Here is a 25,054-nt window from a genome sequence, read left to right as displayed (position 1 = left end):
TTCTGAGGAAAACAGTATGGAATCAGGCACCAAACAGCCCTTTCCACGCCGCAGAATTCAGCAGCCAGATGTGAGACGTGCATTTTAGATGCAAACAGCATGCGCGGTAAACAGAATCAAAGCGAGGGAAGGCGAGAGGCTGTGGAAATGGATTTTTAATGCTTAGGTTACATGTCACAAGAGCACGATGTGCATGTTGCCCGCTGATAGCTGCCTCTGACTGTGGCCCACTCTGTCTAGGATGTTGCAAAGTTGTTTAAGTGTTTGATAGGGAAGCACATTAACCCTGTACTCCGCTACGCTGCTCTTATCTTATGCTTTAGAGGGGAAATAACTTTAAATAAGAAATTTTATTCGTTGAGGCACATGGATTCCATACATAGCCCAGTTTTTTCCAATGCTACTAGATTCCAGTCGGGTTATTTCCTCTCATCTCTCGAGGAGAAGCGCTCTGTAGCTCACACCGTACTTTGATCTAAAGAACCTTTGTGTTTCGAGCTGCATGACTGAAGTAAATAACAGAAAATGTTGTCTTTTGTTCAGTGCGGTCTGGTCACATTAGCAGGGACTGCTTTGTCACTCCTGTGTTTTTAAACACAGGGAAAAAATGGAAACTGATCTTTTCTTTCCTAATGTGACACATATCCGAGTGAAACAGCTTCTTGAACTAGAAAAAAAAATAGAGAACCCAAACCAGCTTGTTTTCTTCTGCAACCTTCAAGCGATGTCCAAAAGTGTCGCGCCAAGCATTATAAAGTGCGAAAAAGCATTCTCATGCCCCAGAATGAAAGACGATGCTCCTGGTATTTCTCCTGTAATTAATACGGCCACTTTTTCGACACGTTATCACTGCAAGATGGATCCCGTTCAATACCCCCGAGAAGAATCACACTTTGGGGAACAATAAGGCTATTGATTGATCTCGGCAAAATCCTAATCTGTTGCAGGGGGGTTAAGCAGAATGGATTGATTGATTCCCGGGATTCCCCAGTCAGCTAGTGCTAGGTGGTGTAATTTTCTAGTTAAGCGGATCCCTCAAGCCTCTTTTGTAGCATTTGTATGTCGTTTTATGTTACCTGAGAGGCCTTCCTCTTTCTCCCTTGCCACTCTCTCTCTTTCTGTCTTCCCTCTTTTGGTAATTCCATCTGTGGTAATTTGATAAGAGCTGGACCAGTCGCTACAATTTAACAGCTGTGGTTAAATCGCTGGTGGTCTGGCTCACAGTGGCCTCGGCGGCCTTACTCTGGTCACTTAACCTGTGGCATTGTGCGGAATGCCTCACGATTCGTCCGTCACCCAATCTGTCAGCACTGAATAATTTTCATGGAAGGTGCACTTTAATTACTTTCCCATTTAAATGGCATTGCGGTGGCCTATCTAGGTCATTAATCTCAGTGAGGATCCTGTTGCAAGCCTTTTATTGCTGGCAAACGAAGCCCCCCAAATCCCCCAGAATCTTCTCTGCTTGACTGACTGCAGACTCCCAGCAGCCACTGCTCCAGTCTGTCCTTCTGAACTGGCCACTGTCACGGGAAGTGAGAGAGACAGACAGAGAGAAAAAGAAAGAGAGATCTACACTTGTCTCTCAGCATGAGCGAGAGGGTGGAGGGGAAGTTTGCCAGCCACCTTGAAGGGACCTGTTGGACTGAATGTGAGCAGGACTTTCTTGTATCCAAGAAGTAGAATCAAGCACAACTAGCTGTTCAGAGATTTGCCAGATCAACTGTACTTAAATACTTACAATACTAATAAACAACAGCGTTATGTTTAGTTTAGGGCTTTAAAATTATTTTTTTAATATTAGTTAAATTTAAACAAATATTTATTTTTCTGGTCCATTTTACAGTTAAATTGACTTGTTCTGTATGCACAGAGAAAAAGCTATTTTAGTCATTCTGCTTTAACATTACAATGTGTTACTTTGTAATTATTTACCATCATTTATAGTAAAAAAAAGTTTCATTTTTTTGTTCTTTTTTTTTTTTTGTTCTGTGAGGTAGTAGGACAGGTATGAAAAACCATAACTTGTATGTATTTGTATTCACTTCATTGTTCTGTGCCTCTGTCAGACAAGCGGATACCAACTCGCTCAATTATTTAGATTTCTGTGAGGCAAAGCAACAAAGTTTTCAGACAAAGTCCATCCCCCCACCTCTTCGATCCCCTGCTTTTGCCATCAAATGTGCTGTCTCTGTCTGAGCAAATAAGTATCAGACACTTTCCAAATTACCATCAATCTTTTTGCGAGTTCCAGGTGCCTACCATGCATAAAAGTTGGAGGCTTTAGTCTCCTTGTAATTGTCACCCCCTTCTGAACTCTCCGAGCCTTTTCACCCGAATGTCCTCAGATGTGCTGTCAGCAGAGAAATATAAATTGGAACAAAAATGGAAGCATCACATAATGCTGGTGGCCTTCGTGGCGGGAGGTTATTAACGGCCAGTTCTAACTGACAGGCATTAATTGAACATTCTGACTGGATAATTCATAGAGGCTTTGAAGAAACTGTTTCAGCTCACAATGAGTCTGATATAAAGAGGTTATGAGGATATTTTAAACCCAGAAGCCGTCAATTGCGTCAGGCATTTCTGTACAGGGTAGCAGCACATTTATTTTTATGTGTGAAGATGGAATATAAGAGGTAATCTTATTTTGTTGAAAATATAATGCTATATTTATATTTAGATATATTATTAATAAAATAATCTTGCAAGTTAAAACACATACTCTGACCAATAACAATATCAAGTAGCAATATATAATGGATTTATTTTATATACATATTTTTTTTTTCCAACTTATGACTCCATTTCTATTTTTATAATTTATTCATTATGATATTGGAATTTTGGACACAACCAACATGTCAGGACATGTGTTTTAAACTGCTAAGCCACAGCTTAAGCCTGACATTATTTAACCAAACATTTTTGAAAATATTAACACGCACACAGTTGCACATACAAACAAACGCACATGTGCCACTCTGTCCTCCTGTTTACATGCAACATGTGTCCCTGTGTTAGGCTGTTCTGGGGTTAGAGTGTTTCATTTCCTGCTGCTGAAGGATTGAATCATAGGGGAGGTAGTACTTTGGTAGTGTGCAACTGAATTGAGATATGTGTCAGCGGTGCCTGAGACCAGCTGCCGCAACCTACCACACTCAAGAACAAACTCATCGCCTTAACAGCTCACACTTAAAATGTGTGACTGTGAGAGAGAAATTGTGTGCATGTGCATTTAAAGTGTGTGTGTGCTTGGATGTGAAAAACAGCTGTAGAGCGGCAAATCCTTTAAACCTGTCTGTTGCCTGTGTGATAAGCACAAATCTGTGTGCCCAAACTGAACCAGCAGACTGGCACATCTGATATCATACTTCTTTATAACAGCCTTGTCAAGCTTGTCAGACACCTTACAGTAAAGGAATCATACATATACATACCTTTTGCTGGTAAAGTAAGATCTATCTATCTATCTATCTATCTATCTATCTATCTATCTATCTATCTATCTATCTATCTATCTATCTATCTATCTATCTATCTATCTATCTATCTATCTATCTATCTATCTATCTAATATACTCTATATTGTTATTATGGCTAATATTAAAATCCAATACTATTTTCTGTGACTAAATCACAAAACACTCATAACAATCATTTTAAATGATACATTTAATCATACAGTATGAAAATTGTTGTCGAGCTGTGCATTTGACATTTTTTTGTTATTGATTTTAAAGCAGACTAATCGTAATGTTATGAAACATAATAGCATCCCTTTTTTAGGGACTGGCCTTTTTTTTACTTGATTAAAGGCCAGAAGATGATGGAAAAGTTCTCCTTTTCCTCATTATTCTGTTGTTCATTGTCTCATCAACGCACGTCTCCTGTGGAGAAGGAAACTAATTATGTCTTCATCCCTTCCTGTTCGCACCTCCTCCTATTCTCTCCATTAGCCAAAGAAATTCTAATGAGTTTTAGTCTAGCTACTTTTGGCATGGGAATAAGTGAAGTAGAATAAACGTTCACTAGAATATAATAGGAAAAAAATAAATAAATTATTTGTTCCACGATTGGCACCTGCACAGAATCGCCAACTTTTTTGACAACTTTTAGCTGTTTCCTAAGTGTAACTTGATTTTTTCATCTCTCACACCTGCTGGTTTCTGTAAACTATATGTGACACAAACACACACAGACACACACACTGTGCCTCTCAGCCATATTACTCTGGTGCCTTTTCATCAAAGCTGCAGGACGATATGAGGGCCATCTGCTCTCCTGGCTTTTAATGTTTATAGTATAAAACAATAATAAAAAGATTACAGCATCCACAGACTGAGTGAGAGGAATCTATTTGGCAGACAGATGGGGAACACAGCTGGACTTGACACCGTAAAAAAGGGTAACAGGAGGCAGAGAGGATGCTGGGATGGCAGATAGTGACCATCAGCTTTGAAAAACTTATTTCTGTCTTATCCATTGTTATGTGTTCTGTCAAGGAGATGCTTGCTGCTTTTTGTTTAGGACAAGCTTGTTTCACCACACAATTAACATCTTCTCTGTCACTTGTGATATGGGCCAGGAGGCTTTCTTTATCTTTTTGTGTCCATTTGTGTCATTTTGGATTAGTTATCATGGTTCTACAGTAAGAAAGGTCTGATAGCCCGGAGCCAGTGTGAGAGTGTCTCGGGCCAGTTGAGGAAATTGTCACGCACCCCCCAAAAGAATGTAAACTGTTTTTTATTTATTAAAGATTTATATAGATGTAATAATCTCTTACCAACACAAGCAAAATGTTATTTCATAAATACGTTTATTTATATATATATATATATATATATATATATATATATATATATATTTTTTTTTTTTTTTTTTTTTTTTATTAAATATTCCTTAGCAAATACAAGCAAAAATGTTAATAAATAAAAAACATTTTTACAATTTTAAATAACAAGTATTTAAAATGTAAATAAATGTATCTATTTCAGACAAAAACATAAACATTTTTTTGTTGTTAGTGTTTTTATTTTATTTTATTTTATTTGTAGTGGGACCATTGAAAATATTATTAAGGCAAGGACAAATCTAAACTTAAACAGAAATAAAATCTCTCTTATTGTTGAGCCCTGGTTATGAAAACAAATATTTTTATGTTAAATATATACAGAGGTTAAATATTTAACCTTATGCTTGAATTTGTAAATGGTACCAAACAAGGGGATTTGGCATAACGATATTGTACTAACAGCCATGTGGAATGTACCTGTGCAGATTTGTGCAAAAGAATATTTTTAAATGCTCTTTTGTTGCTTTCTTACGTTTCCTTCTGGTTTATTTATAGAACACATTCTTTTATATTTTCCTTTGCTGAGAGGAATGTGATTTTTCTTTCCTGACAATACAGAGGAAAAAACTGAAATTGGCGAAAAATGTAGAGCACACCCCACCCCCCCCCACCCCCCACCCCGCTTAAATGAAGAGCAGGCATTAAACAAAACAAAATACAAACCGCCACCTTTGTGTTGCTTTGTCTGTTTTTGCTGACCGTTCCCTCTTTGTCTGTAGAAAGAAAGAAATGGTCTTCCACGTGGTCTTGACAGGTGTGTTTCCTCTTTCAGAAAGATCACAGACTGTAAACAGGTTTAGCCCCTCACCCAAACCATCAGTGACAGATGTGAACAAGATATATTAACTAGTTGAAAAAAAGAATGTGAATTTAATTAATTATTTAAATGCATCATAAATAATAAATTAGATATTTATTTTAATAATAATTATTTAAAAAATATATATATATTAATTATTTTTTTAATGTTGCTCCAAATGTAGGATTACAATCTGGCAAGCATCTCACAAGTTTCTGGTTGCCAAATTGCCAATGATATCCCCCATTCCAGAAGACATATACATTATGGCAACAAACAAGAGAGAAGTACAACTTATAAACATCTCAATACTCTGATTCCATGTTTTCATGAACCTGGCAGTACATTGTGACCACCCACTCTGAATATCATTGATAGAAATGCCAGCCACAAAGTCTCTTAAGGCAGGTGTGGGAACAGAGCAGGGGCATTGAAAGACTTTTCTTACTCTTTTACCCCTAACTAACGGAAGAGGTGTCTCTGTTTAAATGAATTGAAAACTTTTCCTATTTGCATAATAGAAAAGCAGCATCCTCCAATTAAACTGCTGACAAAGTGGATTTAGTTCCCCCTTAAGAAAACAAGGCTAGGACACAAAAGAAAGGCCAAAGCTTTGTTCTAACCATCATTGTGCTTGGAAAAGTTGGGGGCGGACTTGGTCACAAATTATTCAGTAAGCACTGCTCCTGGTCCCCCCCATTTATGACCAGGCTCATTTTAAATCACCAATTACAGTAAAGCTATTCGGTCCCCACATAGTGCCTGAGAAAATAGTAGCACCAGTTAAGTTGTTACCTGCTAGTGTGGCCTGATCTATGGCTTGTCACGTCTGTTTCTCTCTTGGCCCTTAATCTAGGCCATGTTCATTGTTACGAGGACCCAGTGTATGTTTAAAAGCCTGAGGAGATACAGTGATGGTGGTCTTTGTGTCCTGATAGGCTCAGTCTGACACAGGGGGAGGGTTTTAGATTTGAAAGGCTATTGGTCTGGTTTAATGGTGAGGGATTACAGTAATTTAAGTCAATAAACAAAGACCAGACTAGAACAGCTTTTTTTTTTAAAGATGTGCACATTGATTAATGATGCTTATGTAAGGCAGACCACTTTTAGAGGCAGCGCCATTAAGAGTGATTCACGGCATCGGATACTGATTAGTTCTGTATGGACGGAGCGTTCAGCTGACCGGGAATTCACAGACATCTTTGTGCGTTGTTCTGCGCTTCTGCATTTTTATGCATTGTCCATCTTTTCCAGGGGGAAAACGCTGAATTTTTAATCTAAGCTTGAGGTTTTGAATCTGGCTATTCTCCAGACTTTAATCAGACTTCAAAGGATCCGCAAGAACCTCTCTAACCCCCCCCCCACCCCTCACAACTCAATACTTTCCAACTTATAGATGTACAGAGGGAGACAAAGAGAGCGGGAAGGGCAATGATTCATCTTACACGCTGAGCGGCATTTTATTTGACTCGTTTTGAAGAAACCCGCAATAATGTCCTCCACCGGTGACAGGGGAGTCTGGCTTTGATCCTAAATTAGAAAACATTATCCATTTAATGGAGCGATTTCAGCAAGTACCCTCAATAATTACTTAATGACACAAGGTATGTTATCTAGAGACCACCATATTTATAGGACTATTTGTGGAGTTCTTCAAGTGAAGTAGCTCTAAGCCGACCTACTGTTAGCTGCACTTTGTGCTTCTGATGGCCAGCCATTTCCTGATGTGATATTTCAACTAACTTTTCAATGGTTTACTATGATAATTCTTCCCCAGAGTAGACTTTTATGTGTTTGAATTGATATGTATTTATTAATTTATTAATACATTCATTTCCATCTGAAATACAGTGTTTTAACATGAACTTAATGTGATACTTAAAATTGGCACAGTTTATTCTTAGCAGTTTGCATCTATTTGATTTTAAATAATCATATTGTCAAAATGCATTCTAATTGTGAACAATTAGATTTATTCAAAAGTATGAATGTGAGACTGAAAGAAATTGGTTTTATTGATAAATATATAAATTACCCATATTATGTATATATAAATTGTTATTGTGTATTTAAAACACATTTTCTTAGTGCTATTAGAGAAATCTTAACCAGTTATGTATGTATGATTGACAAATATGTTTTACATTATGTTTATTAGTATGCTGTTCAAATACATAAATCTTACATTTAGACCTAAATAGTTTATATTGCAGTTAATCGTACATCATTGTGGGGTTTTATGAAGTCAGACAGTTTAATCAAGAAGCTGTGTTTCTCATAAAAACTGCTACTAATAATAATAAATAATAGAAATGTACTCAAAACATGAAGTCAGTATCTAGTCCATTAGAGGAGATGGGCTTTTTAAAAGCTCACTTTTATGTCTTCACTGACTCTGACTACTATGTTAATATGACGCTGATTTATTAGCGAATAATAATGCTAGTGAAATTTGACACTGAAGGCTTTCACATCCTAGACCTATTAAAAATGTGCTCTACTGCATTACTGAAACAGAGTACGGCGACTTTGCAGAAGCCGTGCTAAAACCAGTGATATGGGAAAAATACAGTTTTTAGAGTTAAAGATGAAAGTGAAGATAAGATTTAATATGCAAACTCTGGTAACGTCACATCGGTGTGCACATCAACATACAAACACACACGCACACACAAATCAACATACAAACACACACGCACACACAAACACACACACACTGACTGTATATAAATACTCATTTATAGCAGTGATAGCTGATATGTTTACCTCAGGAATAGCTTTCTACTACACACAGGTCAGAGTTCAACCCTCCCGGACGAGCCTGGCTTTAAAAGAGACCCCTTCCAGCAGTGAGATGAATGTTACCACCGCTTTATCCATCAGAATATTGTTATTCTCATTTCATAAAAGTACAGAAAATAGGATCAGGGGCCAGCTGTCCGGGGGATGAGAGTCAACTGGCCCTCTCTTTTATCTCTGCACTGTGCACTAGGGAGCTTGGACTGCTCACCGGCACTTTCAATTGGAGCGATTAAGTTGGCTGAATCTGCAATGTACAGAGCGAGATATAGAGATATGAAGGGACACAGGGAAGAGACAGGGGAATATACTTAACTGTCTGTCATCTGAAAGCCATGTTTGAGTGTAACGTTTTGGCCTAGAAAGCTGAGACTAAAGAGAGAGGGAAAGTTTATAAAATGGGATCCAAAGAATACTGAGAATACATTAAAAAGATGGCTTTCAAATTGAATTTAAACAGCAGTAAAAAAAAAAAAAGTTTGAATTTCAGGATTATGAAAATGAATTATGATGCAAATTGAATAAGAAATATATAAACATTTTTACACTGTTTTATGTCATTAAATAAGATCACATACATTATTGGAATATTATATTTAACATAAATATCAAGTATTTTATGTTATTTTATGTTTTATGTGTATTTAATTTATTTCTCTTAATATTTACTTGTGTAATATTTAAGACAATATTAAATAAAATGTAATAAAATAAAATTTTCATTGGCTTAGACTTACTCTATTCTAACAGACATGTTTATTTACATTAAATAAATAAATAAATAAATTATTTTTTAATGGGGAATAAAATGGTTCTCTTTTAATGGGGAATAAAATTTTTTCAAGGTTGCCTGTGAGTTAAAAAAAAAAAAAAAATAAAAAAAATAAAAAAACATAGTAATTTTCACTAGTCATTTTAAACTTTTGGAATTACATTACTTACAGTAAAAACATTGTATTTTTTTTTTTTTTTTTTTTTTTTTAAGGTTTCCTGTGAGTTAAAACCGAAAATGTTTGACTCATGTTTTTTTTGTTTTCGATTTGACTCATTTAGTGGGAAAGGGTGCGTTTGGGAAACCACAGCTGAGTAAGAGAGAGCTTTGTTTTAGCTTGTAGAGGATCCGTCAGCAGCGCTCAGGTTCTCACACTAAAGCGAGCCAGATGGATACTAGAATCCTCTTCTCTTCAATAAGAGAGAATAATCAGCTCTTTCTCACTCTGATCACCCTATTCTCAGGCCAGAGAGAACAAAACCAAAGAGAAGAATAAAAGCACTGAAATCAGCTTGAACTTTCAGCCCCTGTTGCATAGTATGGTTCCCTCAAATGTTTCACAGAGGCAGAATTAATTGGGCCATGAATCATCTCATTGAGACTAATGCAAACATCCTGGTAACTGATAACAAATCATCATTTCAGGTGTGATCAAAACAGATCTACTGACTAACCACTAAAAACTTACATAGTCTTTTTATTATTTATTTTTTTAATAGGAAAGCCTAATTAACAAATGTTTGTTTCTGGTTCCATTTCAACTCGACATTAATCACAATCAACACAACTTTCTGTTCACTAACAAAACAGAGCAGTGGGTCTTTCTGGGCCTCATTATTTGTAATGTAACAGTAATATTGCAGGCCAACAGAAGCAAGAGCACTTGGAATACATTTCAGGAGGCAATACATCTGTAAGTACCGACAAGGGCTTTGTCTAAACACGCTAAAAAAGAAAGATGTGGCGGCTTTTCATACACAGCTGTACCTTCACGCTGGGTTCTGTGCGTCTGTAAAGAAGACGTCAAGTCCAGATGAGACTTTAAAATGATAGGGTTGTTCACCTGCAATGACAGATACATGCAAACAAACACGATCCGCATCCGCATGACTCAGAAGTTTTGCGCAACGTTCGCCACAGTGGCTGACAGACAGCTGGTGCTGGTGTGCGTGTCTGGAATTAGTTTCATGTTAGTTAAGATGACCTCCATCAAAGTCTGTTCACTGCAGCACAGATGAACAAAACCAGACGCATCTCCAAACAAGCCAATTGGAATGCTGAGTCATCCATTTTGCCTGACTATGATAACAAGAATTCTGCTCCCAAGCAATTTGTCTGTTCACACGGAACATGAAAGTAAGGCGTGCCGTGAAACAGTCAATCACAAAACAGCCAATAAGAACAGTTCCCTCTTTGATCACTCTCATACAACTGAAGAATGCAAACTAAGAGCACATACCACACGGGACTGCGTGTTGTGGCTGGAAGGATTTATAACTTGAAGTCTCTCTTCATTCATGTTTGATGTTTTATATACATAAGGAGTATTGCAATTTTGTGATTTACACATGTCCAGTTGAGTTCTAGAGAACCCAATGCTATATGTGTAAAAATAATACAAATGTTTTCAAAATTGTCATTTTTATAATAATAGTAATAATAATAAATTGTTAATCACAATAACAATAATTTACTATTTTTATAATTATTTAATTCCTAGTTTACTAATATAGCAAGATCTTATTTTACCATCAAATTCCTTTAATATGTTTATTTTAATAATATTAATAATAAAATCAAATTATTGTTAATCACAATGAGAATAATGTTATTAATAATAATAATCATTATTATTAGAAACATATTAAAGGAATTTGATTGTAAATAATAATAATAATAATAATAATTATTATTATTATTATTATTATTAATACAATTATTATTATTATTATCCTAGTTAATATAATAATACATCAAGATCCTATTTTGTCTTCAAATTATTTTAATATGCGTGTGACTTAAATGTTTATATGTTTTATTAATTCATGTGCACATTAAAAAAAAAAAAAAAAAAAAAAAAAAACACCAGGCATATGTTATTGAAGCTGTAACTCTGTTTAAATGGTTAACGGGAGTGTTACTTTAAATAACCAGAACAAATATTAACAAGGTTTGACCGAGCCCAGCTGAGCACACACACACAGAGCGGAAACACGCATACATATTGTATGGTATGTATCTGTTTGTTGCCAGGTGTGTTCGGCTGAATGAGTGCCTATAAGGCATGGCACTGTGCAGATATGTTAAACACGAAACCTGAGAGAGTGTCCGAGCTTATCTGTGTGGTATAACAGTGACACCAACCTAAGCAAATGTTCTCTCCATCACTAGAAGACCTGCAAGGGCAGGGTCGACACTGTAGGTTGGAAAATAAATTTGGCCTCTTTGTGGAAAGAAAAAGTGTTTTCTTTGTTTGGTTTTAAGGCCCAGGCAGCCTCCTCTGTTTTTCATTTCATATTTTCTCAGGCTACAAGCGCAATTGGAGTGTATTTTGAACAAGAGCAGTTCTCTCTTACCCTTCAATCTCTCATCTGTCTCTCTCTCATTTTCTCTACCTCTCTCACTCGCTTTGATGCCAATTTGGCTGGAGCGGAGCATGTCCAGGCTTTTGCAGATGTGTCCCTCTCCCTGCCTCTGATTGCAGCGTTCAGGCCAAATAAAACATCACATACAAGCCTATCTCTCTCTCTCTCTCTGCCTTTCTCCTCTTTCTCCTCATCACTCACTGTCTTAGAAAGCAGGGATGCAAAAAAGAAAGAGCATCCATTAGAATCGGAAGATTAAAATTAATCTAAAAATACAGTTGTTCTGTATTTTTATATAAAAAGAGTGGTGTAATATATAAAAATAAGTTATTACACACACACACACACACACACACACACACACACACACACACACACACACACACACACATATGTGTATATATAAATATATATCTGTGAGTCTAATCTTACCATATTTGGGTGTGTGCGATTGTGACTTTTCTCACTTGACTCAAGTCATTCTGCATGTTTTCCGTTTTTTTTTTTTTTAAGATCAATGACTGTGATTTTTAGTTTAGTCAGCTCTCGGTGAGTGACTAACCCTTGGCACTTACACAAGCTTTGATCAGAGCCATGCATGTAAGTGAAAATACCGAAAACGGAGCGGTGGATTTGGTTCCACCCATGTGGACGGCATCCAAAGCTGTGATTAAAGAGCATATGATGACTGATTAATACACTCGTATTGCTGATGACAGATACTTTGGGATAAATGGCTATTTACGATAGCATCATTTTCCAAAGTGCTCATGCAGTTTTAGTTTGAGATTTTAAAATTCATCGATCAGGTGCAAAATTTACGAGTTATTCAGTGGTGCAAAAAAGGATGAATTCACCAAAAATCATTTACTTTTGTTATTCCAAACAGCATGACACTTTCTTTCTTCTGTGGAACCTAAAAGGAGAATTTATAAAGAATGTTCTGGTTGCTCATTTTTTTTATAAAATGACAAATTTAATTTACAGTTTTCAAGCTTAAAAGGGATAGAAGCACCATAAAGTCTCATAAAAGTAGTCTGTTTCTAATCCAAAACCATCTTTTTTCTGTGTTCACAAAAAAAAAAAAAAAAATTCATAGGCTACAGGTTTGAAATGACACAAGGTTGAGTAAATGATAGGATTTTCATTTATGGTTGAACTTTCTTTAAGAGATAGTCAGAGGAACTGAACTGATGGTAAAACTAAGATAAGTAGCCTTGAATGCATGCAAAATCTAAAATAATAGCTTTTGCTATGTGCCTCTGACCCTGAAAAACCCATCAGTTTAAAGCACAGCTTGTTTGGTGAATAATCTTCGCTTTTCAGTTCTGCCGTGGCTCAGATATGCAATCATCACGGCATGTGAGTGTGAATGTGTTGCACAGGCCTGAGGCATTACTTTGACATTTCACTGAGATGAGAAGGTTGAGGTCCTTCTGCCTGTTTAGTGAGGCTTTCAAATGCGAATTGTCACGTATCCTCCGCTTTATTAAGACAAACGATAAAAGGCATGGCACGTGTAAACACTCAGAGAATGTCTTGTAGTCATGTAGCTTCTTGTATAGCCAAAGGTCAGGCTGGCAGCAGATAAACTGGAAGTGTGGGACAAAATTGGCCTCTGTCCCAGGATGTTCAACCCTCATTTGGATTGCATCACTTTTGAGGTCGGCTGTTCGCTCCAACGGGCCGTGTGGTCAGGATCATTGTATGAAACGCCCAGTGAGAGAGGGGTCTGTGGCATATTTTTATGATTACATCACAACCTTTAACCCCACCACTGCACTCTGCGTTCCTGAAAAGTCTGTAATTAGAGTGAAGCTTGCTTGTGTGTATGTGTGTGTGTGTGTGTGTGTGTGTGTGTACCTATTTAACCATATTTTCGAAAACAAATTTGTGAGTTTAACCTGACCTGACCTTCTTTTAAGGAGATTCTCGTCAGTAAAAGTGGTATATAAAAATAAATGAAACTTGGTTAGAGTTATGGTGTGGGTTAGGATTAGGCCAGTCTAAGCATGTGCGAATTTCCCAAAAAAAAGCCTCTCAAACTCTATTACATATTTTCAACCTTTTTATTTCAGCAGAAATCCTGATCAAAGATCAAGATCATCGTTTTACATTTATGCAACTTCAACCATTTGATTTTGATTTGTGATTTGCTGGTAAGTCACATGGGCGGCTCGTGGCAGCGGGTGGGGAGTGTAATGTCAGAAGCGCTCACGGAAGCTGCGGTGGGTTTGGTTGTTGATTTGGTGTGGTGATGTGTTTTTTGTGTTGATGATGTGGTGATTTTGTTTTGGGTAATCATGCTTGAGTGGAGGGGATGCTGGGTAGCCTGTTAAAATCTGGAGTGCTGTCTTTTCTAGCACATGGGAGTCAAGTCATAATCACACAATTTCTATTTCTTCTCTCTTCACACACAGTGGAGACTCAGGGATGCACACGGATGTCTCTCATTCTCTCCCTTAATGATTACTCATCTTAGGAAATGAGAACATAATTCCGCTGTTGCTTGTTTTGTAATATCTGTGTTGATAATGGTTTCTCATTGTGTTTATGTTATGTTATCTTCCAAATCTTTTTTTGCTTTCTTATTAAGTCTTATTGGCCAGATGTATGGGTGTTTGTATTACAGGAAATATGAAATAACACTAATAATACATTACAAAGACCAAAAAGTGTGAAACTAGAGGGCAAAACTTTTGATTGTGCTGCACGAATCCTGTTTAATATACAGTGAGGCCCAAAAGTCTGAGACCACTTTAAAGTCTGACATTCAAGGTATAAATTAAATTTAGAACAAAGTTTTGGGACTTTTAAAAATGAGAAAACAAAGAAACTGTATATGATGTAAAATAAATACAAAATATTCGAGATTCTTTTTCAAGGTATTTAATCAAAGTGATATTTTATACAGATGGTCCAGTGTTCATCCTAGAGATCGACCCATATGGGTTTTTCTATAGCCGATGCCGATGCCGATGTTTAGAGGTCAGGGTCAGCCGATGGCCGATATGTGCTGCCGATTTTTTAGGGCCGATATCTTGAAGTTTTCCCCCTCATTTGCATGCTAAATGTCACACTAATAATAAGTGAATGCACAACATTTCTAAACTTATCATCATTTATTGAGCACTGACTTGAACCATCTCTCGAATCTTAATTTTGTGCACTGCACGGTATTGCAAATAAAAAAAATATCTAAAGTTAACCAAACAAATCAATAAACTGACCAAGTATTAAATATATAAAACAGGTAATATATATATATAAAAGTCAATCATTTACATAAAAGTTTTAGAGCATTTATCAAGCATAATTTTTCAAGTTGTTGGAACATAAATGTAAACTTAAATATACATTTAAATAAAAGAAATACAATTTTATAAATAAAATCAATTCAATAAACTGAAAAATATAAAAAAATCATATATATAAAAAATAAATAATAGTAGTGCTGCAAACACACTAGCAACCAACAACATTTGTGTTTGGTATAAATGACACAGAACATCTAAAGTGCATTCTAACTTCAAACTTACATCGCAGTCTGTTTATTATTAAGATTAAGTACAGTCAACCAAACAAACATATAAAAGGTTACACTGGTCAGTTTAAATAGACCGTAGTATACCGGTCCACTCTGCTGTTATGCCAAGGACATTTTTGCTCTTGTGAAGAGGATGATCTTTTCCGTCTAGTTTACATTAAACAAATTAAAAATATTATAGTTTAACATTCAGATACATTGCGAATATGGAAACATTTGGATATGTGCAGAACGAGACGTGAGCAACAACCTCCAAATACATCTAGTTAAACTCGCGCTCGCTCGTCCTCGTCTGCACGCACACACCCACTCTCACGATCTAATGCAATGTAAATGCAGGATTTTTTAAAAAAACAAAAAGGGCCTACCGGAATGCAAAAATTCAAAATCGAACATTTTGCAGAACATGATCAAATACAGTACTGGTCATTAATACTCACATAAAATGTTTAATGTGAAAAAAGCGGTTCACTGACTGCGCAGCACAGCCACATGCGCCACAGTTACGTTTGGCACCACGAAACCATTTAAAGAGGCGCATTCAGCGGTCTCCTTGACGAGAAACAGTCAACAAAGTAAAATGATCTCAAATGTACAGCGCGCTCCCTTCATTTTATCAAATGATCATAATCACATAATTCATTTTACAGTCCTGTTACTAGCATTTTATTCAGACTAAACCCCCTTTAATTCGGGTGATAAAGCTTTTTTTTTTTTTTTTTTTTTTCCGAGTGGCTTTTGCACATAATACCGCTGCAGACGCATTTTGCAGCATTAAGGTTATTAATTAATCGTTAATTTAAACGACGATCAATCATGGAAACGATCAAATATTGACATCCCTAAATGCAAATGAGTTGGATGGAAACCTGGCTATTGTCTGCATCAAACCATGCTTCCCGAACAAATGTCATTCACCGTTCTGTGCTGCTCCAGGACAGCTGTCTTCTCCGAGCACGGTGCTGTCTGTGAGCGGGGCGGAGTAACGGAGCCCTCAAATCACGCTGCAGTGTTTGTGAGAGCTGCCACCTTCTCCACTCCATTTACAGAGTGAAATTCTCTGACTACCTTTATCTCCCAGGACTGTTGTTGAATCTTCCAAAAGTTTTGGCTTGGGGTCCTTCACATGCGGTAGCAGCACTTTCCACCACCGCACCAATAACACGGGGCTTTGCCCGCCGACGTGCCTGAATTTAAATCGGCGCTACTAAACACGGATATCGGCCGATGCTGATATATTAAAAAATGACAAATATCGGCCCGATATATCGGCCGACCGATATATTGGTCGACCTCTAGTTCATCCACTGATCCTCTTCGGATCATCAGGATTGACACAAACATGTGTGCTGCTGTCATTAAAGCAAAAAGAGTGTCAAACTAAAGTGGAAACTAACTACTAGGACATTCTGAACTCTTAACTAAAATGGCTATGCTGATAATATAAAGCATGATAGAAGCATTTTCATTAGTGATCTTTGACATATGGACCTCACAGTATATGGAGAGTGGCAATCTTGTGTGAGTAATAGTGTATGATTATATGTCAGTAAATGAATGGTTTAGATGCGGGTCAGGTGACCCTGTCTGGGGTTATAAGGTGCAGCGGGAGCAGTGATGGCTGATAATAGGCTGCCACTGCTGGACTCTAATTTATGTCTGGAAGTCTGGAGAGGGACTTCACCAGCTTTGCTTTAAGCATGAAGCATTTCAGTGTCTGCTACACATTTGAATTATTTATTTATTTATTTTTTTAATTTAAAGAAGCTTGATTTTCCGATCAGAATTCCTTCAGAGATATTAGAGGCATGCTGTCCAGAATAAACAGCCTTTGCTGTCTGGGTACAGTAGCTGCTTTTGAACTGGATTCCACTACTCTCTACAGCCATATAGGAGAGTTTAAAATCCTGAGATCCAGCTATCCTAATAGCAAAAACACCCCTCTAAAGCAGAGGATGTGTCAGAAGGGACTCTCATAAGGAATTCTTGCCATTAGTATTCAAGAAGAACTGAAAGTAAGGAGAGAGAAGTGAGGAAAAAGCTTTCAGCTTTTCATATATAATAGCAAAATATTACAGTTTGTTAGACGAAAGCGTTTCAGTTACTTACATTTACATCATTTAAAGAAAACACCAAGCAAACTAAATGTGACTAGACCCAATACTGTACTTTATACTTTCAGATTCAGCTGTAAGTGTGAGTTTCAGTGGCCTTTTCACTTCTAAAGCATCTCACGGTTTGCCGAAAAGCTCGGGTTTTGATCCCTGAGAGAAATGAAAGTGTTACTTAGCAGCTTGAGCGGTTCCTGTGTGGAGCGCCAAATCGGAGCATCCCCCTGGCCCTGCTCTAACTGAAAGTGACAAATTTGGTAACAGTGGTTGGAAAAGCACATTTCTTTTTTTTTGTTTTGTGCAGGAGGAGGACGGGGCTGGGTGTGGGTGGAGGGACAGAGAGCGAGAGAGGGAGAGACAGCACAAGACGGCAAAAGAGAAATCCTTGTCACGGCAATTCTGCCGGTTCCCTCAACATTCATCAAAACAGCGGGCCATCATCTTCTACCTACTTTATTTTCTGAGTCACTGAGCCTCTACTGACGGAGTGAATTCTCCTCTCTTTGCTTTCTTTCCCTTTCTGGTTTCTGTCTCTTTATTTCTCTCAGTTTTGTCCTCTCTTTCTCTTTCCCACTCAGTTTTTCTAATGTTTGCACTCAACTATATGCACTGTCAACTGAGTGAGTGAATAACCTTCACTGTAAGGCCAGTCCCAGCATGCACAGCCACGAGCAAATGATGATGTACATCAACATTCTTCAACTGGTTTTACTTCAGGACCCAGATTTTATATTTGACCTTACACAATTAAACAAAGTAAAAATCAAGTGATATTATGAATATTATGTAATATATTATTTATGTATTATTGTTTATTATAACATAGTTTATTAGAATTTAATCATATTAATTAATAGTAAAAAAAAAATTATATTATTCAATATTTTTTATTTGATTCATTTGACTTTTTATGTAATTTATTTATTTATTTTAAAGTATGCAGCATTTAAAACTATGGGTCAAACTCTTTACTTTAAAATGTGCTGAATAAATAAACTCTGACTTGCCTTGATTATCATTGTAATCTGCAACATTCTGAATAGAAAACATTTAAAAAAATTGTTGAAAAGTTGAATGATGTTGTCCATCATTTTGGGGTCATGTTGCACCATTTTAGACCCTCTGATATAAATTACACACATATACACACAGACTCATTATGCAGGTTAATCTAGTCTAAATAAGTATGCACCCGCACACACACACACACACACACACAAACACACGCACACACGCACACACACACACACAGACACACACACACACACACACACACACACACACACACAGGGAGAAAGAGAGAGAGAGACCATTTTCTTGGCCTTGTGAAACAGTGGCAGACAGCAGAACAAGAGGACATTCCACACACACACACACACACACACACACACACACACACTTTTTTTGGTAGCCAGGGGCAATAATGAGGCAGATCTAACACCCGCGCTTTCTTTCTGTCTCCGTTCACATATTCATTTGCACACTCTCAGACATTGGTTCAGCCTCTCCTTGAGTTTTTTTTATACTGCTCCATCTCTTCTGTGGGAATTTTTTCTTTTCCGGCTCAGAGTCAAAATGTCAAGCTAAGTAATGTTGATTATGTCAGTCCTCGTTAGTGTTTGTCCGACGAGAGCTCTGTAGCCGATCTTGATGTTTTTATAGGGCTCTGGAAAAGCCGTCTGTGGGAGGCCCAGCTCTATTAAAGCCTTGCGCTCCAGCTGAGAAATGACCGTAAATATAAAAAATATCCAATGAATGACAGGAATCGGTAGATTCGGTAGAGGCTGTCCCATCCACCAGGTGTGTCATGCGTTAAACTGTCCCACATTTAAAGCCATATTGACTATTGTAACACTTTAGAAAGTTAAAATTTCATCCCTGTCACTTTCTTTGATTTTTAGATTATTTGCTTTTACTGAAAAAAAATAAAAATAATATATATAAATGTAGCCGACCACATGAAATGACAGATTACAGCCAAGGAAGGTTATTTATTTATTATTATTTATTATATTATTATATAATTATTATTTTTTTTTTTTACAAGATTTATAAGATATTTCATATTGTATTTAACTTTTAATTAACTAACTTTTAATACAGACTGTTACTAAAAGTATTTATTTGTTTGTTTATTTATTACAGCCAATGACGGTTATTTATTTATTATAATTTATTATAATATAATTTAATATTTTTTCCCCAAAAATTATAATACATTTTATATTTTATTTAACCTTTAATTAACTAACTTTTAATACAGACTTTTACTAAAAGTATTTATTTGTTAGTTTATTTATTTAAAATTGTACAGTACTTAGCATCAGCCTCTGTTAAATTGTGCTAAATAAATTACTGACTTTGTGACTAAATTTCATAGGCCCATCAATATTCTGAAATATTTAATTTACACATTATTAAACTGCACTGCATTACACTTAAAGCCATTGCTATTGAATATAGCAATGCTTAGAAAGTTCAAAACTCATCCCTGAAAGGGATTTTTGTGCACTAATAATTTAGCCAGCCACCTAAAAAGGACAGCTTATGGCCAATCAGAAGCATCTGCCGAATGTTAGTAGTATCAGCAAACAAACTCATCAAATAAACTCAGTAACCATCTGCTTTACGGCAAACCAGTTAGAACTACTGGTCAAACATTACATCGCCTCATTAATATTCATGAGCTGGGCTGATAAGATTATAATATGCTTCTCAGATCGTTCCTACGCCCTTGGCTAAAGCTAAACCTCCATTCTTACATCTCAGGCTTCTGTCAAAGAATAGGAACTGCAATGCAGCACTTAAGAACATGTTTGTGGTGCGGTTTTAGTCGGTGTCTCTTGATAAGAGCTCAGAGTTGTTCGATAGTTTTGAGGTGGATGAAAAGAAATCAGTGACGTGAGAGTGTCAGCCTTGACTTAAGTGGCTGGATAATTAAAATACTTCAAAGTTAATACTGTGCAAGCAAACCAGAGAAAATGATTTTTGTTATATAATGGCATTCTAGTGCTTCTGCGCTTTCAGATACCCTAGAAACGCCACAGTCAGCCAAAAGGGGTAAAAAGAGAAAGGAGCTGAGAGTATATAAAAACATCCATGCATAATGTATCCCTACTGTATTCTAATGCAGGACATGATAGACACTTGCTTCTGCTTGAATTAACTTATGCATTAGGATGCTCGAGAAGGTCACTATATCTGCTTTTATGTCACCCAACCACTACACACAAAATGCCCCCCGCCCCGCACAGCCGCTTCAGGACAGACAGAACAATTATACAATTTCTTCTGCGCTAGGAGTGCGATAAAAGTGGGAGTGGGTTGACTCGCTCTGAGGTAAGCATGTCATTAATGGATGTTACAGGGCAGTGTTTAAACATACCATGGGGAAGGTTCCACGGAGAGGGGGTGAGGGACACATTTCCTCCATGTTAACACTGAACTCAGGGTCTCTCTTCCAGTTTGCAGATTCGAGTCGATATGAGGGCTGTCACTACGCTCAATTCTCAATTACCCAGCTGGTTCTCAGCAGAGAGAGGGAGGGCAGCCGGTCCCACATTGCTGGAACGGAGGCTGCTCTTTATGATGAAAAATTTGAACTCTGCCTTACATGATGTCAAACATAAAAAAAAAATGCGAACAGGAGTAAGATTTTTGTTTTAGCTTTCATGAGAGGGATGTACTGAAGATTTTGGACCACATAAATATACCTCTGCATATACTGTATAAAATGCATTGGAGAGCTTTTGAAAGTGGTAGGGTTGTTCTTAGAAGTATGTAATTATTTATTTTTTTGTCTCAGACCCCATAAAAATTTGGTTTATGAGGGCAGTTTTCTATCTTTTCTAAAAGCTTCAAAACACCATTAAAAAAGTATTTAATGTTTTTTTTTTTTTTTTTTTTTTTTTTTAATAAATAATATTCTATTTTGAGGATTTTTTTATTTAAAATTGTATTTAATATTTTATTTATTTAAAAATTTCAGTTATCAATGAAGGGACACAGTATGTCTTGGTATCATCAGTTAATGCCCAATATAAGATTTTTATTTTATTTATTTAAATCAATAGCAGCTGATATTGTATAATATTTATAATTAATAATATTTATTCTCATTTCCTTTATTTTTACATATTGATTACTTTTTTAATATGTATCAACACTCTTAAGTATAATCTTAAGCAAGCTAGTAAAATTCACTTGTAGCATTAAAAATCATTATTTTTCTTTTAAATATATATTTATATTTATTTTGACAAAATTATCAGTTATCAGACATGACTTCAATATAATTATCGGACAGAATTTCAGTTTATCTCTTCACTATCTTATAGTCTTTAATTTAACAGATTAAAAGCCTTGGACTAAAAGACTATTTGGATCTGAAAGGGTTTTTAAGAACTTCTTTCTTGTCTAGTTTCTCTACAAAAACATTTACCCATCCACCTTTCTACATAGAGACTAACATATTTAAAGCCAAACGTCCTATTATTTGGTTTTATTCTTAACAAGTGGCCACCAGCTGTTGTCAAAACTAGCAAACGTCTCTAAAGGGGGAAGTCATGGCCTAATGGTTAGAGAGTTTGACTCCTAACCGTAAGGTTGTGGGTTTGAGTCTCGGGCTGGCAATACCACGACACTGAACCCCCAACTGCTCCCCGGGTGCCACAGCATAAATGGCTGCCCAGCACCGGGTGTGTGTTCACATTGTGTGTGTTCACTGCTGTGTGTGTATGTGCACTTTGGATGGGTTAACTGCAGAAATGCACGAATTCTGAGTATAGGTCACCATACTTGGGTGTATGTCATGTCACTTTCTTTTCACTTTTATCTTGGGGCCAAAGTTTAGTGCTTTTACAAGTAAATACAAGTGACTAACAGATTGACTTGTCAACGGAAATGTGCCTCTGAGATCCCAAAAGCAGTGTACTTGTGTTTGTATAGTGTAACTAAATTCAAAAGTCAGAGGGTGTGCTGGATATGGAAATAGATATACAAAAATAACAAGAAAACACTTCATGTGGGAAAAGTAACTCCAGAGAAACAGTCACAACTTTCATTTCCCAGATCAGGTTAAAAGGACCGAGGCTATTACTCCAAGAGACAGTCAAGCACCTCATACACACTACTACAGAAGAAACGGTCAGTTGAAAGGGGCAAAAGAGTCCAATTACTCCAGTACAACTGGTTCTATGCTGTACAAGTGTGCTCTTTAAATTGTTATGTCCTGCCTGCATCACCTCACTCCTCATGGGTAATTGACACTCTCTGCATACAATGAATGTGGACAGAGAGGAAAAACAAACACAGATTCTGAGATGTTCGGACTGCTTTGACTACAGCTGAAAGTAGGAAATCACTCCTGTTCAAAAAGCCAGCCTCTTCATCAGCACAGTTTCCAACCGAGGGAGTTTAAAACACTGAGTATGTAACATCCCTAAATGCATCAGTACGATTGCTGTGGTTGGATTGAATAGCCTCTTAAGGAGAGCCAGGAATTTGGCTGCTGTTACAAATGAGCATGTAGGCCGGCACAGTGTGGTGTGCGTTCATGTCTGAGTCGGTCTGGCCGACCTTTAGATCTGGATGGGAAATTAGATTATCTTAGTGGATTACGCTAGATATGTCAAAACACAATCTGACTGTTGCGGTTTTGGATCTGTGCTGCCATCCGTGCTCCTGTAATGAGGTTTTAATCCTGAATCGCTCATTACCACGAGGTCAGCGCAAAACAAAATCCTGAGTCAAACGAGGTTGTGACCCTAAACCTTGCCCTTTGCAGATCACCAGGCTTTTCTCTCACTCCCTCCTCACTGCGCTTGGATCAGTTAAATTTCTCTTGAAGCCTATTCACTTTTTCCTTCCCGTCTACTTGAGTAAAGTCTTTTCTTACTTTAACAGACGTCCGTTGAGAATGGACACTCATTAATGGTGTATGCATGAATGCTACATTTCCATACACTTCTTCTAGAACGTCCTTATACGAAGGTTACCTTCTGAGATTGGAATGGATCTTATTTCTGAAGTTATTAAAAACAAGGAATTTAATTTGGGTTACCTACAAGCTTCTCGTTTTAAATTCACACAGCATTTAGAAATAGTATACCGAGTTGTACAAAGTGTGCAATAACTTTGTAATTTAAAGACAATTATGGCACACTGGATAAGAAACTGTATAGGAGGCACACATGGATCAGGCTAAAGGGAGGGAATAAATGAGACACCGGGAAAGTCAGCGGCAGAGTTAGGGTACATTTCTCTAAAATGCGCTTCCGCAGGTATTGGCAGAATTCATTTGACTTAATTGACATTCATAAGCCAGACGTTGGAGTTTTACTCTGAGTGGGATAAGGCTGTCTTCTGCTGTTTGCTCAGTAATTGAAATTTCCATTATGAGATGTAAACATTTAGCAGCCACCAAGTGAATATTCATCAGCAGGAGCAGTAGTGACACAAGATTCTGTCTGTGTGTATTTGTGCCAGCCAGGTACTGAATTTGCATTAAAGCAAGGGAATAGGGTTTTTTTTATGCATATATGAATATATTAAGGTGCTGTTCACTCAGTATGAGGTTGATTTGTTTTAAGTTCTTTGATCCAAACACCATCTAATACTATAAGTAATAATCCTCCCTATTATTTATCATTATTTATATGTTTTTGTTAACAAGTTTTTAACACATTATCTTAAATATAGGTAATTACTTGACTTGACAATTAGACATTTTTAAAATTTACATTAATGCAGTTTTAAATATGAATCGCTAAAAATACAAAATACTAAGCTTTGTTGAGCTGAACAAATATCAATTCATAAAATAAAATAAAATGCACGGCATGTCAATTTGATACTGTTTTGTTTTAAATTGTACTAGGTGAATATGTGTAAAGAACTCAGTATCTTTCCTGTTTCCTTTCTTTCAGCCCCAATCGCAAGTGAGTGAGGTAATAAAGGAGCGAGTTCAGCAGCACAGCATTCAGCTCTCCTGGCAGGAACCAGAGCAGCCCAATGGTGTCATCACCGAATACGAGATCAAGTATTATGAGAAAGTGAGTACATACCACCTGCTCCAGAGCATAAGCTATTAATGAGTATTTTATGTCTTTTTTTTTAAGAAGTCTGTGTGTCTATCTGTCTGTCAGCATCCCAATTCCCTTTTAACCCATCCTATCCTGTATTGTTTTTGTCTTTTTCATGATTTGCATTCTCTGAGCACGAAGCTCGCAGTCAAATGCTCCGGTCTGAGTGGATCCTTCCCCTCTAATTGCTGTAATGAATGAGACACTCATAAAATTTTAATTAGACTAGACTGAGGTCCTTCACTAATCCCACACAAACACACACAGGACCGTCTCTGTTTACCACAGCCACACTTGTAAGACCACTTCAGACATGCACACACAAGAGCAGCACACATACGTCTGGTATTGTACCTGAGCACCTGTTCAATGAAAAACAACCCAAAACCAAACCCTTTGTAGGCATGCACACGCTGCAAACTAAAACATTCATCAGAATTGTACTCCCGAAAAAAACATGAACACAAAACACATACACACAATTAATTTCTTTCACCTCGGCTC

At 36.9% G+C, this 25,054-nt stretch overlaps 1 protein-coding gene across 1 annotated transcript in view; it reads left to right on the top strand.

The window, feature by feature from the left end:
• LOC109080795 (ephrin type-A receptor 7-like) overlaps positions 1-25,054 on the top strand; it is a 57,568-nt gene that overhangs the window by 30,920 nt on the left and 1,594 nt on the right. Inside the window, exon 6 of the mRNA XM_042755892.1 lies at positions 24,395-24,520. Coding sequence (XP_042611826.1) covers positions 24,395-24,414 — 20 coding nt within the window. The 3' untranslated portion in view covers positions 24,415-24,520. The remainder of the gene's footprint in view (positions 1-24,394; positions 24,521-25,054) is intronic.

The sequence above is a fragment of the Cyprinus carpio genome, unplaced genomic scaffold, assembly GCF_018340385.1.
Source record: "Cyprinus carpio isolate SPL01 unplaced genomic scaffold, ASM1834038v1 S000006753, whole genome shotgun sequence".
Taxonomy (NCBI): Eukaryota; Metazoa; Chordata; class Actinopteri; order Cypriniformes; family Cyprinidae; genus Cyprinus; species Cyprinus carpio.
The sequence above is the reverse complement of the archived record's forward strand: the minus strand, read 5'-3'. Positions and strand labels throughout refer to the sequence as shown.